Source organism: Ictidomys tridecemlineatus, chromosome 4, assembly GCF_052094955.1.
Source record: "Ictidomys tridecemlineatus isolate mIctTri1 chromosome 4, mIctTri1.hap1, whole genome shotgun sequence".
Classification (NCBI taxonomy): Eukaryota; Metazoa; Chordata; class Mammalia; order Rodentia; family Sciuridae; genus Ictidomys; species Ictidomys tridecemlineatus.
The window spans coordinates 63760729-63777057 of NC_135480.1; the positions used below are offsets into that span (position 1 = coordinate 63760729).

Genomic DNA, 16329 nt, shown 5'->3' on the forward strand with positions numbered 1-16329 from the left:
TCTTATTTTCTTTGTAATTCTTCTATTAATAGTATTTGTCAAGTATTATATACGACGCCCTGTGCTGGGCATTGTATGTTCATTATTTCAGCCCTGACAGCAACCTGGAGGGTGGTGCTGTACTTACTCCCATGTGACCAGGGCCCAGAGAAACTGAGGCACAGTAAGCAGCATCAATAAATGCCAAGATCATGCCAGGTGCAGTGGTGCAGCCCTGTAATCCCAGCAGCTTGGGAGGCAGCAGGTTTGCAAGTTCAATGATCTCTAAATATTTAAAAAGGGCTGGGGATGTGGCTGAGTGGTTAAGCAGCCCTCAGTTCAATCCTTGGCACCCCCGCCCCCCCACAAAAAAATATGCCAAGATCAGGGCTTTTTCAACCTGAAACTCCTATCAGGGGGATTTGACATGGATTAAGAGATGTGTCTTGCCTAAGAATACTAGCAATCGTTATAGAAATGATCTCACAAACCTCTCCTGATCCCCTATTCAGTACCTATTCAGCCCAGCCCGCTAGGTCTGCACCTTCAGCCTTGTGCAGGAGCATGGGCCTCACTGACTTAAGCACTTACAATCTGTACTGTGGGAGTTTCCAAACTGTGCTCTCCAGAGCCCCGGATACCAGCATGGGTTGGCAGGACAACTGAGGCTAACCCTGTGGATGGACCCCTGGGACCACCTTTGCTAAGGCAGAGTATCCCCTATCATCCATGTCACTTTTGGGGCTTCTGAACACAGTTGTATTTGAAGAAAGTGTTTCCCCGCCAAAGAGCTGGGAAAACTGTTGTTGAACAATAATGGTCTTTTTATTTGTCTGTTTCTTCCCCCTGGCTCCTGAAGAGCAGGGACTGCACCCACAGGATCCAGCACAGGAGTAGGGAGGGTGTCAGAAAGGATGGGCCAGATGAAAGGATGAATAAAAGGGAATGTATTGAGAGCGCTCTGTGTAGTGCACGATTCCCTCACCCCTACCCCGGCCCACTTCACCACCCCACCCCACCCCACAGGGACAAGGCCTTGGGAGAGTTGAGTAAGAAACTTGCAGACAGAATGATGCAAGGGGAGCTTTCTGTACATATTGCAACAGAACATTCTAAAAAGGGGCCTGGGCTGTTCTGATGGCTGGTTCCCAAGGGTCTCTGCTGTCAGCCAGACCTTTCACACAAGATAGGACCACAGGCCTTTACTGAGCCTAAGACTGGTCATGGAGCTGGAGAGCAGTCACGCTCTGGTTTGAAACCTAGAGTCCCCCTGCCCTACATCCATATTTCACTGAGGCCTTGAAGCCCCCCTGAACCACTCCTCTTCTCTGCCACTCCTTCACTCAGCCCCAGCTGTGACAGCATCCACTCTGCTCCCTCCCTCTGCCTTCCTCCTTTGCTTCCTTTCTTCCACCCAGCATCACCCAAATCCCTCCTGTGCACAGGCCTAAGGATCTCCAGTCCTGCCCTGTGTTGGGCGCCTCTCCAGGAAGGGACAGGTGTGTAAACATTAGGAGTTACAGGTGCCCTGGACAAGAATAGTTAGAGGTCTACAGAGACTAGGAGATGGGACAGTTCCTCCTAGGGCCATGTGTTGCATAACTTCAAGTTCCCTCAGCCCAGTTCCCCACCTCTCTCCAGCTGCACTCTGCTGGATCCTTGGATGATCCACAGGGACTGTGTCAAGCCAAGGGCTGTTTTACCCTCTGGGCAACAGGAAGCCCTGGATTAGGCTGGTGGGAAGGCAGGGTCACCATGGGTTGTGCCCACAGCTTCTCTCAGACAGCCTTCTCCACCCAGCTCCCACTCCACGGGCTTCCTCCTCTTGGTCCTTCTGGCCACATAGCCAGACAATGTCACTAGCCTCAGGCTGCACAGGCCCCATCCATCCCTGGAGTTTCTCCTATACCCTATCCACATCTTTGTAAATAGTCTCTAAACTTTCTTCAAATTACCCATTTGAGTGGGCTGTCCTTTCAGAGAAAGACATAAAAGGCAGAGATCATCAGGAAGGGTGCCATAGGGGTGCCAGTTAAAGGTGTTCCTTACACTTATTTTTCTGGGCATACCTCACTCCTGCTAAAAACCTCTCTGACCTCTCATTGCTCTGAGATGAGGTAGCCCAGCATCTGAGAATGTACCCCACCTGGCTCCTGACAATCAAGTAATGTGTGGACAAGTCCCCAGAAGAGGGGCAGTAGGGGGCTTGGAAATGGGGCTGGGGAGTGGTCCAGGAAGGGCAGCCATGCCATGAAGCTGCTCTGGCTGGCAAATTGTTGCCTGGGGAAGAAGGTGGATGAGTTCTGAGCCAGAGGACCATGCCAGGCTGCCCTCCCCTTTCCTGAACCTCTGCCAAACTTCTTGTCAGGAGAGGTGATCACTTGAGTGAGTTTAACCCCTCTGGGCCCTAGCCCTTGGGCATGAGACTGGTTTAAATCCCACATCACTGACATCTGTCAAGCTCTTCCATTTTCTGAGCTTTAATTTTCCCAACTGCCAAATGGGAATAACCTCATGGACCTGTCGGGGAAGCTTAAAGAAAGCAATGGATGGGGATTTGCTTCATCAAGGAGTCATGGTGTAGGAGGTGGTCTTCCCCCCTTCCCAGCCCTGTGAGGCAGGAAAGGCGTGTGGGTTGCAGGCTCAGGGAGGCTGGGTTTAGCACAGGTTGAGTATCCCTTACTCAAAATGCTTGGGACCAGAAGCATTTCAGATTTCAGATATTAGGGTTGTTCCGCCTGTGCTTACTGTATGGTCACAGACAAGTCACATCACTTCTCTGCACCTCATTTGCAAAGTGGGGTGATAATCATTCCTTGCAGGGTGGTTATGAAGACCAGGGAAGCTCACATTAGCCAGGGCCTAGAACAAAGCAGGGTGTTTGGTAAATGCTTGTTTCTTTTCTGGGCCTTTCATAGGGCAGGCATCCTGTCTGCCTTGTAGACCAGCTATTTACTCTCTTCTTCTGTGCAATGGAGAGACTGACGCTGCATTTACTGTAATGTGTCTCAATGTGCCTGTGTCACAACCCTTTCAAACTGCAAAGCCACACACATTCCCAATGGCAGCATAATGCTGGTGACTGAAGGTAGAAATAGGATGCACTACTCTTGGTAAAGCCCACTCTGGTCAAGCCCTTCTTGTAGGTATGACTCGATTTATCTCTGGTTTGGCCAAAGTGCGTACCATGCCTTCCAAACCATAGCCTGGGTTGGGAGGCAATGAAGAAAAGTTGTCCCACGTCCCAGAACACATCTCACAAATGTCCTCCTCACCCATGGGAAGAGCAGGGCAGGTCAATACAGAAACTCAGGGATGAGGGGGTGTGTGGAAAGGGGAGTGCCTCCTGCGAGTCTCCCAGGCCCAACTCATGCAGGGGAGAAGAGCCCAGGGAAACAGAAAGTTTCCAAGAAATATTCTATCTGGGCTTCTCTAATTCTGGGTCTGGTCTTCCATCCAAATCTAATCTGTACCAATGTAATGAAGCAGTTGCCTTGAGTGTAGTTGCTGGAGGAAAGGGCGGGAAAGTTCCAGAAGTTAGGATGCCAGGGGCTGTTGACCTGTGAGGTGGCCCAGAAATATGTGACTGTGTAAGCCCTTGGATTGGCTTCTGCTTTCTTTGGTGGATGCTTCCACATATGAGGGGTCCAAACTGGGGGCTGGATTTTTTTGGCTCTACTCCCAAGCCCCCACCTTCATAGTACCAGCTCAGCTTATCTTTCTAACCCACATATCTGATCAAGGTCCCTCAGCTGCTCACACCCCTTCCTTGGTCCCTCCCACACAGGATGAAGCAGTTTCCCAGTGGGACTACGAGGCCCTTCAGATCTGGTCCCTGTTGTCAACCTTTCCAGTTTTATCTCCTACATTCCTCTGCCTATATTCCCCTCCAGCCACACCAGGGTGCTCAAGGCTCCCATCTCCAGGACCTCTGTTCAAACCCCTTCCCTTCCTCTTTGCCTAAACACCTTCCCTTCCTCTCTGCCTAAACATCTTCCCTTCCTCTCTGCCTGACAGAATCAGGCTCATCAGCAGCAATGTCACCTCCTCTTTTTTTTTTTTTTTTAAAGAGAGAGGGAGAGAGAGAGAGAGAGAGAGAGAGAGAGAATTTTAATATTTATTTTTTAGTTATCGGCGGGCGCAACATCTTTGTTGGTATGTGGTGCTGAGGATCGAACCCGGGCCGCACGCATGCCAGGCGAGCGCGCTACCGCTGAGCCACATCTTCAGCCCCATGTCACCTCCTCTTGACCTTCCAATTTACCATTCCCCCGTCCTCTATGATTACTATTCTCATTTGTTGGTTAGTCCATGTGAACTGAGTGCCATGAAGAGAGTGAGAAGTTCCTGTCCTTTGGATGCTCCTGGCCCAGGAGAGACCAACACTGCAGTGATAGCACAGGAAGGAAGGACAGAATTGGGTGTAGCCTTCCATGATACCTTGCACCAGAGCCTGGTGCATCCTGTGACACTGACTTTGAAATGTCATCTCTTGATGGGTCTCATGAAGGCAGGAACTAGGTCTGATTCCTCTGTGTCCTAATCAGCACTTGGCCCAGAGGAGGTACACAGGAAAAATGTGCTGAAACAGATGAACTTGGGATCTGAATGTTTCAAGTGGGACTTGTTTACCTTGAAGTCTTGCCATTTATTATCATTAAAATAATGAGATCTTACTTTTCATTGCAAAGTGGTAACACCACTTTAGGATTTCATTGGATCTTCAAATACTCAAGTCAGCAAGATAGGAGCCTCCATTTCATGATGTAGAAATTGAAACCTAGATAAGAAAGGAAAGGTGACTTGCCCAAGGACACTTGGCAAGTTGGTTAGAGGAGGGGCCAAAACCCAGGCCTTCTGCCCTCTAGTTCAAGCTCTGCCCCTTAGATCATTCTAGATGTGAGTGGGTAGGTTCCTCCACAGGAGACCCTTCATGAGCAGGCACAAGTCACACAATGACCTGGGGTCTTCCAGTCAAAACAGGAAGTCTGGTCTCTCAGAATGAGACAGTGTAACAATCCACTGGCAGATTTGGCATCCCGTGGCTATACTCTTCTTTGCCCCAAAAGTCTACTTCACCTGTCTCCATCCTCTAATCTTTGAATATACCAGTCCCCTTTGTCCCCCAGTGATATGGTGTGCCTTTAGCCTTCCCTTGATTTCTTAAAATACACTGAGCTCTTTCCAGTCTCAGGGCCTCACTGCATGCTGATCCCTCTGCCTAGGATGCTTTTCCTTCTACTTGGTTGACTCAGTCCTCAGGGTTCAGTGACATTTTCTCAATGAGATTTATACCTGTGGCTGTAAATTGAACAAATGGGAAGTGTTTCTAAGTCTCACCAGAGGTATTAGTAACAAGCTGCCCTGTGGCTGTGACTCCTCATTCTTCTCCCCTCACCTGTGAAGGAATGGGAAAGACCTTAAAATCAGAGGCTTGCTCTCCTCTCATGCTGTGACCCCACAGGCTGCTTGCTCAAGCTCTGCCAAGGAATCCTCTTCTCACTGACATGCTGTTGCCCACTCCCTCCGTTGTCCAATAAATCACTCCATAGATTCTGTTAATTCTCATCTCCTCCTAGGGGTGTTCTCTCACTCCCCCCTCCCTCTCCCTCTCTCTCTGGTGCTGCTGGGGATCAAACCCAGGGCCTTGGCAGGCTAAGCACATGCTATACCACTGAGCTACATGTGCAGCCCTCCTGTGCTTTTCTTTAGATCAGGCTTTCCCTGGATTCCTTCTACTACTGCCCTAGCTTGAGGTGCCCTCCCTCACCCAGCTCTTTTCCACATCCTTCACACTGCCCTCCTGTCCTATAGCCCCTCCTGACCCTTTCCCATACTATGGCTACAGGGCTCTTAAGACTCATCTGACCAGTTTCAGTTCCATATTTTAAAAAGTCTTCCTCCAAACACACTCCCACTTCAATGTTTCAAGAGTGGCACCCAAAGGACTTCCTAAGATCAGACCTCAGGCTATCTCACTTTGGCTTCCTTTCTCGCAATTGCCTGGGCTCCTGCCACTCCAGCTCCCTCTTCCTACATGCTGACTTTTCTAAGACTTTATGCCTTTCCTTCTACCTTGCCCTCACACCCTCCATCTGAAAAACTCCTACTCATCCAGAGACAATGAAAATAATTTCAGAACTCTATGTACAGGTACTAGCAGTGCTCCTTTCGAGTCTTGTTTGGTTCTTAAATCACCTCCAATAATAATTATTATTATTCTCATTTGTAAATGTGAAAACTGACATTCAAAAAGATAAGACCAGATCTGACGTTAGACACAGGTCTATAATCCCAGCTATTCAAATGGCTGAGGTAGAAAGAGGGCAAATTCAAAGTCATCTAGGACAATTTAGACCTTGTCTCAAAATCTTTTAAAAGGGGTTGGGGGTGTAATTCAGTGTTAGCGTGATTGCCTAGCATGTGTGAAGTCCTGAATTCAATCCTCAATACCAAGAAGAAAGTATGGGACCGCGAAAGGGGGTACGGGTGGGCAGGACTAGAACCGAACTCTAGGTCTGATTCCACACCTGCCATGCACGTCTCTAGTCTCTGAGAAGTGCATCCAGTCCCTATCCTGAGGAAGGATCCTCTCTTCTCTGTAGTTCCATAGCCCCCAGCTTCTCTTTTGTCCCACCTTTGTCACCAGTGTACATGTCTGTCTCTTCTGTTCCCTTCCCCCCTGTAACGTGAGCACCCAAAGGCAGATCCTGATCTCACCTGCTGGGTCCCCAGCACCCAGCAGTATGTACAGATGCTCTGTGAAGTTTTCCGATAAATGGAAAGGCAGAGGCGTTTGGGGTGGTTTAGGAGTTCAGGCCTAACATAATTTCGATATCCCTTACCCCAGACGAGACCTCTGCATCTGCAGCCAAAGGGAGGCACTGCCAAAATAAGAACATACTTCCCCGCACGCCCTTGGCGGGTTCCGCACGTGCTCAGTTTCCCTGCCCACGTTCTAGCTGTCGGGCCGTACCAATCTCTGCAGGGGAGTTCAAGCGGCCAGGCTGAGGGAACAGCTGAAATAACCGGATGTAGCTCTTGGAACGAAGAAACCATCTCCCCTTCCCTCTTTCAGTCGGCTGAGTTCGCGTAGGGCAGACCTCGACGCTGGCCTGGGTCCGCACCGCGCCGAGAACCAGGAGCTTCCCCCCCGCCGCGCAAGGACATGGTGTGGGCCGCACAGTGGAACTGCCCGCCCCGCCCCCTCCCGCGTCGCGGCCCGCCCCGTTGTGAGGTTATAAAGTGCGCGCTCCGCGCTGCGAGCGCCGGGGCTGGCGCCTGGCTCTTGTTTCTCCTCCACCCAGCGCTACGCGCGCCGCCTGCCTCTGCTCGCGGTGCCGTAGCCACCTCCGCTGGGCTCAGTCCCGGGCTTCAGTGCTCTGTGCGAAGCCCTGGCCCAGGCGGCCGGGGCATGGGCCAGGGACGCGGGGTGAGGCGGCTTCCCGCAGGGCCGTGACCAGCCTTGACTTCAGCATGAAGACCCTCATTGCCGCCTACTCTGGGGTCCTGCGAGGTGAGCGTCGGACCAAAGCTGCTCGGAATGAGGGCGCCAATGGAGGATCTGCCCTGTCCACCAAGGGCTCTGGGAGATGGGGTGAGTGTCTGTCACACCTGGAGGCTTTCATCCTGTGGGTATGCAACTGCAAGATTTTCAGGAAAGGGTTCTGAGGCAAACTGATGCGGAGGAATGGCCACTGCAAGTTGGGATCCCAGTTCCCTTTTTTTATTTTGGGGACTTCCTTTTGAGGGTCTGGGATGAGGGAATAATAATCATCTTTACCTAGTCTGGTTACCCAGTCGGATCCACGTAGCTTGGCATCCTACTCAAGTCTGAGTTCATTCTGTATCCTGGCACTGATTTTTTGCGACATCTGTTGCATCACTTCCCATTTCCCATCTGATGAAGGTGACACCACCCACCTTTCTCAGTTTTTAGGGATATTGGAGAACTATTCGCCAGTCCTCAGTACTGTTCCTGACCCCTGATGGTTCCCTCCCATCACCCTTCACCAGGTGGAGCAAGCTTTGGCAGCCAGAGACTAGATGGGACTGGGTGGCAAGGGTTTTGTAATCCCCTGAAACAGCCGCTGGCTGGGGAACATGCCTGGCTGGGGAACATGCCTGATTGGGACAGGTGTGCCCCCACTGTCCTCTGCCTCACACTCATCTGCCAATCCGGGGGGTGGAGCCCACTCATTAGCAGTTCTGAACCTTGGTGTTGTGTGTGTGTGTGTGTGTGTGTGTGTGTGTGTGTGTATGTGTGTATGCGGTGGTGGGGTAACCCTGGGTGTCCTCCAGGGTGGAACTGAAGCCTTCAGTGAATTAGGGGTGAAATCAAATATCATAGCTTTTTGCATGAAAGGAAAAACATTCCTTCCACCCCCCACATTCCTTACCTATAGCTGGAGAAACTGAAGTGGGATCATACACGTTGCTTGAGATTTTCTTAACAGATGCCTTATTAGGGGAGGGGTGTTAAATACAAATCCTGGAGATCCTGGGAGGTCATCACGCTGTCCTGTTCTGCCAGTGTTTCATGCATGAAGCTTCTTTCCTCCTGAGTCTTTATTCTGCTTGCTGAACCTTTCCAACTTGGGATTTTTCTTTAGTAACCAACAATAGCCTGTTCTCACCTATGTTATAAAACATGCCAATTATGGAAATCTAGAAAAATATAGACAAACAGAAAAAAAAAATAAAAATTGCTGGTAAATCAGCTATTTAAAGATAGCTTCCTATTATCATTTTAGTATATTTCTGTATAATTTTCTTTATACATATTATGCAGATTAAAGTTGAGAATACGCTGTAGATAGTTTTGAATCCTGTTTTTTCTCTCTTAATAATATGTCATCAGTATATGCTGCAATAATCAAAATCATTTCTAATATGCTCATGGCTGCAAGTTAGCCCCTGTTGGAGCTGTATCAGTTTTAACTGTCCTGTGCATTGGTGTTGTTCCTTGTTGATTATTGCTGTGGTTTTCTGCCCTACTTGGTGCTCAAAGAGGATACTCAGCTGCTGTTACCATCCAGGGAGAAGCAGCCTGAGCTATCCTACGCACCAGCCCACTAGCTTCTGTCAGCCTCTTCTCTCACTTAGAATGTTTTGTTGTTGTTGTTGCTGTTGTTATTTGCTATGCCCTTTGATGCCCTTAACAGGGGAAAGAAGGGACTTACCCATGTTCCCGCTTTTAAACTGTGTGTATCTCCATGTCATGAGATGGAGGTACTCTCTGTGGCAGTCCTTCCTAGAGATCCCCTTCCTGGGCTCTGCTGTCCATGGGCTGTGAGCTGTGCCTTCCAGGAACCAGTGACCATAGCTCTTATGTTTTTGACCTAGAGTTACTCAGGAGAATCTGTGCTCTAGCAAATGGTTTTGATCAAGTCATTTAATATACCAGGAGCATTTCCCCATGAAAACATGACTTTACAAACTGGGTTCAAAGAATTACATCAAGGAATGTAGCAAGGGCTAATATGAAATGCAAACTAGTCCGTTTAGCTCTCTGGGATCTACTTTGGTGAAAGACTGGGTGGGGTAGGGGAGGGTGCTGAAGCAACCTGCTTGCCATATCCTTGGTCCTTGAAGACACTCCCCAGTGGCCTAGTTTGCCTCTGCAGATAAGTTCCCACTGTTGTGGGTGGTGAACACCCTGTTGGTGGTGACTCCCTGTCAGCGGCAGTATTCAAGGAGAGACCATGGATTCTGTGAAGGGAAGTCCTATGATGGGTGAGAGATTTCAATAGATACCTTGGTGCCGGGTTTCTCTGTAGGAGCGTGGCTGGGTTTGTGCATGTTGGAGAGGAGGTTCTGCATTGGTGTTTTTTAATCTCTGAAGGACTGTGCTGGACCAGGTGTGGAGGCTGCAGTGGTAGCTGCGTCTGTAACCTGCCTCTGTCCCTGGACTAGGGGTTCTTCAGAGAAGAGTCCTTGGATGCTTGCCTATATCCTTAGGGTTCAGCACAGGCCCCAGCATGAGATGGAGGTAATAAAATTTTGAGCTGATTTATTCTGTGTGACTACAAAGAGTAAGGCCAGAAATTGGGTGGGACTTGGGGGACAGGTTTTGGTACAATAAAGGAATCCTTTCTAGTAGCTGTTAATGACTTTGTGGGTTGGGGTGGTAGGGTTAGAGTTCCCCATCCCTGGGGTTATACAAGTGGGGGCCTAGTGGGGGGGTGAAACTAAGCAGTTAGCTTTTATGGAACTGAGACTTAACTGTGTGTGTGGGGGGTAACTGTGGAACTGAGACTTGGCAGTCACTTAATGCAATCCAAGTCATAGAATGAGAACATCACTCATGTCCTATCTCCTTTAATTCTTGGTAACTGAATGACGCTAGCCACAGCCTGGAATATAGATCTGAGTTCTAGCCTGGCTTTGATACCCCTGGATGAGTCCCTTCTCTCTGGAGACCTTAGTGTTCCCGTCTGCACTATGAGGGTTAGACCCTCCTCCCCTACATTGGGTTAGTTACTAAGGGCTCATCTGAGTTGGGAGAGGAGAAACAAGAGTAATAATTTATTAGTGGACTGGATGACTCAATGGCCAGTGTGGAAATCCTGCCCCTCCCCCGCCCCCAAATTCAGCAGCAAGTACTTGAGTCAAAACTTAGATATCTGTTAGCACTGGATCTGGCCCAACCCTCATGGTACAATGGAAACATTGAGGTCCTCAGAGAGAAGGGACTTGTCCAGGGGTATGACACCTAAGATGCATCTCCCAGTCTGTGGCTAGCCTCCATAAATAAGAGAAGTGTGATGAGGCTGGGAAGGACTGAGTGCTGTGCATCATGGGCACTCAGCAGTGTACTGAACAAGTGAAGGTTGCTCCCAGTCTCCATGATGGGAATGGTGGTTCACCCCTTCTCAAGATTTATGAGGAAGTGCCCCAATCTTGCCTGGTGGAGAGAGACACCAGCAGCCCCAGGACTTCAGTTGCCAGGTTAACTGCTAGTTTACCCCCACTTTATACTTCCAACCTTCGAAATTCTTTTCTTTCTCCATTGCCATGGTCATCTTCGGCTTTTTTTTTTTTTTTTTTTTTTATGGTACTGGGGGTTGAACCCATGGGAACTTTACCACTGAGCCATATCCCCAGCCCTATTTCATATTTTATTTAGAGACAGGGTCTTACTGAGTTGCTTAGCACCTCACATTTGCTGAGGCTGGCTTTGAACTCACCATCCTCCTGTCTCAGCCTCCTAAACTGCTGAGATTACAGGTGTGTGCCACTGTACCTGGCACCATAGTCTTCTTCATCCTCCAGTTGCCCCCAGTTCAGTCCTATCTCAGGGCCTTTGCATGCCTTCCTGCCTAGATCTTTGCATTGCTCACCTTGGAACATTTGGTCTCCTCTCAGGTCTTCCCTGGTCATCTTGCCTGGAAGCCACCCCAGTTGCCACATCTTGTACCTCTATAGCCCTTATAATTACTTAAATTCTCCCATATGCTTATCTATTTAGGTAGTTGTCTCTGTCTTAAGAATGTCATCCCCAGGCTGGGCACAGTGGCTCTGGAGATGGAGGCAGAAAGATCACGAGTTCAAAGCCAACCTCAGCAATTCAGCGAGGCACTAAGCAACTCAGTGAGACTCTGCTTCTAATAAAATACAAAATAGGGCTAGGGATTGGCTCAGTGATTGAGTGCCCCTGAGTTCAATCCCCCTGGTACCCCCCCATAAGAAAAAAAATAGAATGTCAGCCCCTTGGGAGCAGAGACCTTGTCTGTCTTTCTCAGAATTGTGTCCCTATCATATACAGTGCTGGCAGGTAGTAGGTGCTCAATAAATATTTGTTGAGTGAATGAATTGTTAGTGGGACTTCCCTGTTCCTCTTGGCAGTAAACCCTGCTTTTAGCTTTGGTGTGATTCCTTAACTCTTTCTCAGGCCTCTACACTTGTCTCTGCTAGGTGCTGGGGCTGCAGCTGTTCCCCGTCCTGGAGACACCCACAGCCTGGCCAGAAGCTAGCCCCTGGGGCTGAGTGCCAAGTGGGTGGAGCCAACTCCTTTATGACTTCCAGAAGTCAGAAAGCCAGAGTCCCAGCTCTGCCTTTCCCTGAGACATGGTTGGGTGGCTCACTTCCTCTCACTCCCCCATCTCAAAAACAGAATCAGAAATATCAAACTCTCCGGGCTGGGGTTGTGGCTCAGAGGTAGAGCACTCGCCTACCATGCATGAGGCACCAGGTTCAATCCTCAGCACCACATAAAAATAAAATAAAGATATATATAAAAAAAGAAATATCAGACTCTCATTGGAAGGCACCTCTGAGAGTACTCCCCAGGCTGGTGGGGGCCTCCCTTTCATTCCTGGCCCTGTGTGGCCCTCTGTTCTTGGTCCTCCCTGTCTCAGAATATGAGGAAGTGAGTTAAAGTGAGTGGAAGGTGCCTTGTAAACTAGTTTGTGACACTCATGTGAATGAGTCCTTGTCATTTGTGCTGCGTGATATGCAAGTGGGGACTTGGTATGGGTCCTTTGTTCACTGACTGAGTACTTCCTGTTTGTCAGTTAAGATCCCCACCTTTGAGGGACGGAGAGACCAGGGGGATGTATACAAGATGATGGCACATAGTGATTCAAGCAGTGACAGGGGAGGAATAGGGGCAACTGTGGAAGCCCGGAGAGGCAGTAAGGGAAGCTAAATCACCCTGGGGTCAGGAAAGGCTTCCTGGAAGAAGTGACATTCATTCTGAATCTTGAAAGGTGCTTAGCCCTTAGCAAGGCAAGCAAGAAAATTTGGGTGCAAAGAATAGCATTAAGTAGAGGCATGTGATTTGGGTGGGAGGGGCAGTCTGACTGTAGGGCCTTTGAGTGTCCAGCTCGGGCTGAGGGCTAGGTGTACTGAGAGGCAGAGGCAAGGGGCACAAGATGCTGTGTCCAGGCCTGCAGTGGCTCACCTGCATCTACCAGGGAAGGAAGCCTTGAGAGCCTCGGGAGAGGAGCTTGTGTAATCAGAATGTCTTGGCCTCTAGCACTCCCAGGTACTCCTGGTGTGGAGCCACTGTTGGCTAAGTTGGGGGTCAGGACTGAGTCTGGCCTAGGGTCTATGGAGTCCCTTCTCTGCCACGGAATTGCTCTGCACTCAGCCTGCAGCCATGGCTTCCTGACTCTCTGTTTCCTGTATATAATGGATGATGGTGTGATAAGAGTATCTTGCAAGTTATGGTGCAGAACCTGTGAACCCTTGAGGCCTATCAACAGAAGCAGAAAATGTGAACCCCCGTGTGTGGGTGGTACTGGGAGCTGAACCCTGGGCCTCATGCATATCACTGAACTACATCCTAAGCCCCTTTTTTCTTTTTATTTTGAGACACAATCCCACTAAATTGCCTAGGCTGGCCTTGATCCTCCTGCCTCAGCTTCCCCAGGCACTAGGATTACAGGTATGCACCATGATACCTGGCTGAACTCCTGTTGTCATTAGAGCAATTAGTAGTCCTGAGCCTAGGCCAGAGCCTGCCTCTGTGCCTGCTTCACATGTGGCCTCACTCCCCATGGGTGCAGTGAGGAGGGCTGGGTGAGAGGAGCCCTGGCGTTCCTTCCAGCTCTGCTGGAGAAATGTGAGCCATTCCTACCCCTGATGGCTCCGGGTTGATCTCTTCCTCATTCTTGGCCTCAGCTTCTCCTTGTGAAAATGGGGATTATGTCCTTCTTGGGGCCCAGGTGAGTGCCCCAGAAGAACCTGTCTCCCCACGCTTGCCATTTATTGTCATAAGGGACTATTCTGGGGACTCCTTAGTGATGCACACGCAAGCAGGTGGCGTTGCCATGGCAACCCCTCCCACTACGATATTTTTGAATGTGCTAGGTCAGAAGGTGGGGGTGGAGAAAGTGGGCCGTTTAGGGTCCTCAGTAGTCATGTCAAGGGTCCTGGTTGTAGCTTCAGGCTCTCAGGAACATGGTATCCGAAGAATCCCACTTTCTTGGCTTCACCTTCCCAGACTCTACTTCATGAAAACCAAATTTGTGAAGAACCATACCTTTGAAGTATCCTAAAATGGGGATCATAGTCCTGTTAGGAGGATCTTTTGTGGACAAACATTCATTAGTGGTTTCTAGCAGAGCAGAGAAGGCCCAAGTTGATAGGACCTCAGACTGCAACTCCAAATTCCAAATGCAGGGTCTGGGGAAACAGAGACCTAGAGAGGGGAGGAGGCCGAAGAACTTAGAGCCTGATAGACACATAGGTCGGTCAGGACGGCCAGGCCAGGTTTGTCTTCCCAGCCCAGAAGGTATGGCTGGGGGTTGGCTCTCCAGTCATTTGGCCTTCCGTTTGGGGCGATGTCCCAGTGGGCCCTGTTTAAGGATACCTGATTTCTAAAAGAGAGGCCTCAAAGGAGACTATTATTCTTTCCAGAAAAGAACTCACCAGTGTGGTGGATCCTGGTGAATGGTGGCTAGCCTCCCTGTCTGAAGTTGGTGGAGGGAATGGGGCATTGGCTGGCTCTCTTCCTGGCCTTCAGGGTGGAGGACAGAACTCTGTGACATTCTCCCCTCTCCACTTTCTCAGCTAGACCCACACAGTCTCTGTGTTCCAGCGTGATTGAACTTTTTGCACTCAATTCCTCAAAATTATGCTCCCTCTCCGGTTCCAGGCCTTTGCAGACATTGTCTGTCGGACTCTACTTCCTAGGGTCCTGACCCCTGCCTTCCTCTTGTCAGCATGGCATCTCACCCAAGATATTTGTTTCCCTGGGAAGGCACCTCTGAGAGTACTCCCCAGGCTGGTGGGGACCTCCCTTGCATTCCTGGCCCTATGTGGCCCTCTGTGTATAATTGTTCATGGTCCTGTCTCCTCAGTCCCATCTGGGGTGGGCAGTCCAGTAGCCTCTAGCAGGTGTCCAAGCGGGGGGGTAGGGTCTGGGAGCTCCCTGCCAGTGCAGTAAAGGGGACTTGGCACACATTCATGAACATTAGCATCCAGGCTCTACCCTTTCCTCCTTTCCTCTGGAGCTGTCACTACGGCCCTGACTTTAACCCACCCCTCCGGCTAGAGTAAGCCTTTCCTTCTTGGTTCTCCAGGATGCTCCCTTTGACCCTCTAGCATGGCACAGCAGTCAGCTGGGAAGTGGGCTTATCTCTCTTCTTGTTCGGGCCCTGTTCATTCATCAAAATCCCCTCAAACATTCAGTCATTCAGCAAACATTGACCAAATACCTTCTCTGTGTCTGACCCCATGCAAACACAGGGACCTAGGAGTATGAGACATGGTTCTTGCAAACACACACCATAATGAGAAAGGCGAGTATTTCAGAGAGGTGGGGGGGGCGTTATGGGGGTTGGCTGGTGGGAGATAGAAAGCTTCCCAGAGAAACATTTTTCAGGCTGGTCACCAGGATGTCAGGTCATCAGGAGGTCAGTGACCCTCCAGAGCTGGCAGCTTCACTGTGTCTGATCTGGTCATCATTACACATGTGGACTTTTTGCTGAAATTGCCTCCCTGGGGGAGCCTGAAAGATAGCTCACTTCTGTCCTTGAAGAAGCCACATCTCTAGCACTTGGCTTGGCTTCCTGGACTCCCTCATGCTAGAATGGTATGCCAGGGGTCAGTATGCCTAATCTTTGCCCCCATGCAACTTATACCCAGCCCTTTGGAATAGCTTAAGGGCTACTTCCTCATTCACCTACACCCCAGGCAGTACTTGGAACCAGATAGGCCCAGGTGTAGTGTCCTTGGGCCAGGTGATGGAGCATGATGTTGCCCACTCAGAGAGGCCAAGAGCCTGTTCACACCTCTACTACCCCCTGGCTCTTTCTGTCTCTAACAGACCCATGGCCCTTTTCCATGAATTATTTAAATTCCTCACAAGGATCCTACATCACAAGGATCCCCCTCTCAAGGAGGGGAGGTAGTAGTTTTTAAGATTCCACAGCAGGAAATTTCAGAGCCAGGGATTGAATCCTTTCTATCAGTCACCAGCACCTCTTCTCCAAGGCAGGGCAGGTGTTGTCATACTCATTAGACAGGAGAGGACACTGAGACTCACTTGATAATTAACTAGCATTCACACAGATCTTTACTTTTTATGAAGCTCTTGCCTATCCATTTTCTCATTTAATTCCTTCAACAAACTGGCGAGGTAGGTATTAGCCCACTATACAGATGAGGAAACTGAGGCTTACACAGGAAATGACTCATTGAGGTCACACTTCCTGAGCATCAGGGGCCAGGTCCTCCTGATTCCTGTTTTCTGCATCTTCTCCAGGCCAGCACATGCTGTCCCCAGATGCTGATAGTGGAGGTGGCAGAGGAAGCTGGGTGGGCTGTTCAGAGGCATGACCTGCCCACCTGCTTTCTGCTTGACCATGCTCCCCCACTGTGCTCAGTGCCTCTCCGTGGGCA

The 16329-nt window shown here is 49.8% G+C and overlaps 1 protein-coding gene across 1 annotated transcript in view; it reads left to right on the forward strand.

Moving 5' to 3' along the window:
• Positions 1 to 7232: 7232 nt before the first annotated feature.
• The window catches only part of Dgat2 (diacylglycerol O-acyltransferase 2), a 30297-nt gene continuing 21200 nt past the window's right edge, over positions 7233 to 16329 (forward strand). The window contains exon 1 of the mRNA XM_005323214.4: positions 7233 to 7576. Within this exon, the coding sequence (XP_005323271.1) occupies positions 7456 to 7576 (121 nt within the window). The 5' untranslated portion in view covers positions 7233 to 7455. The remainder of the gene's footprint in view (positions 7577 to 16329) is intronic.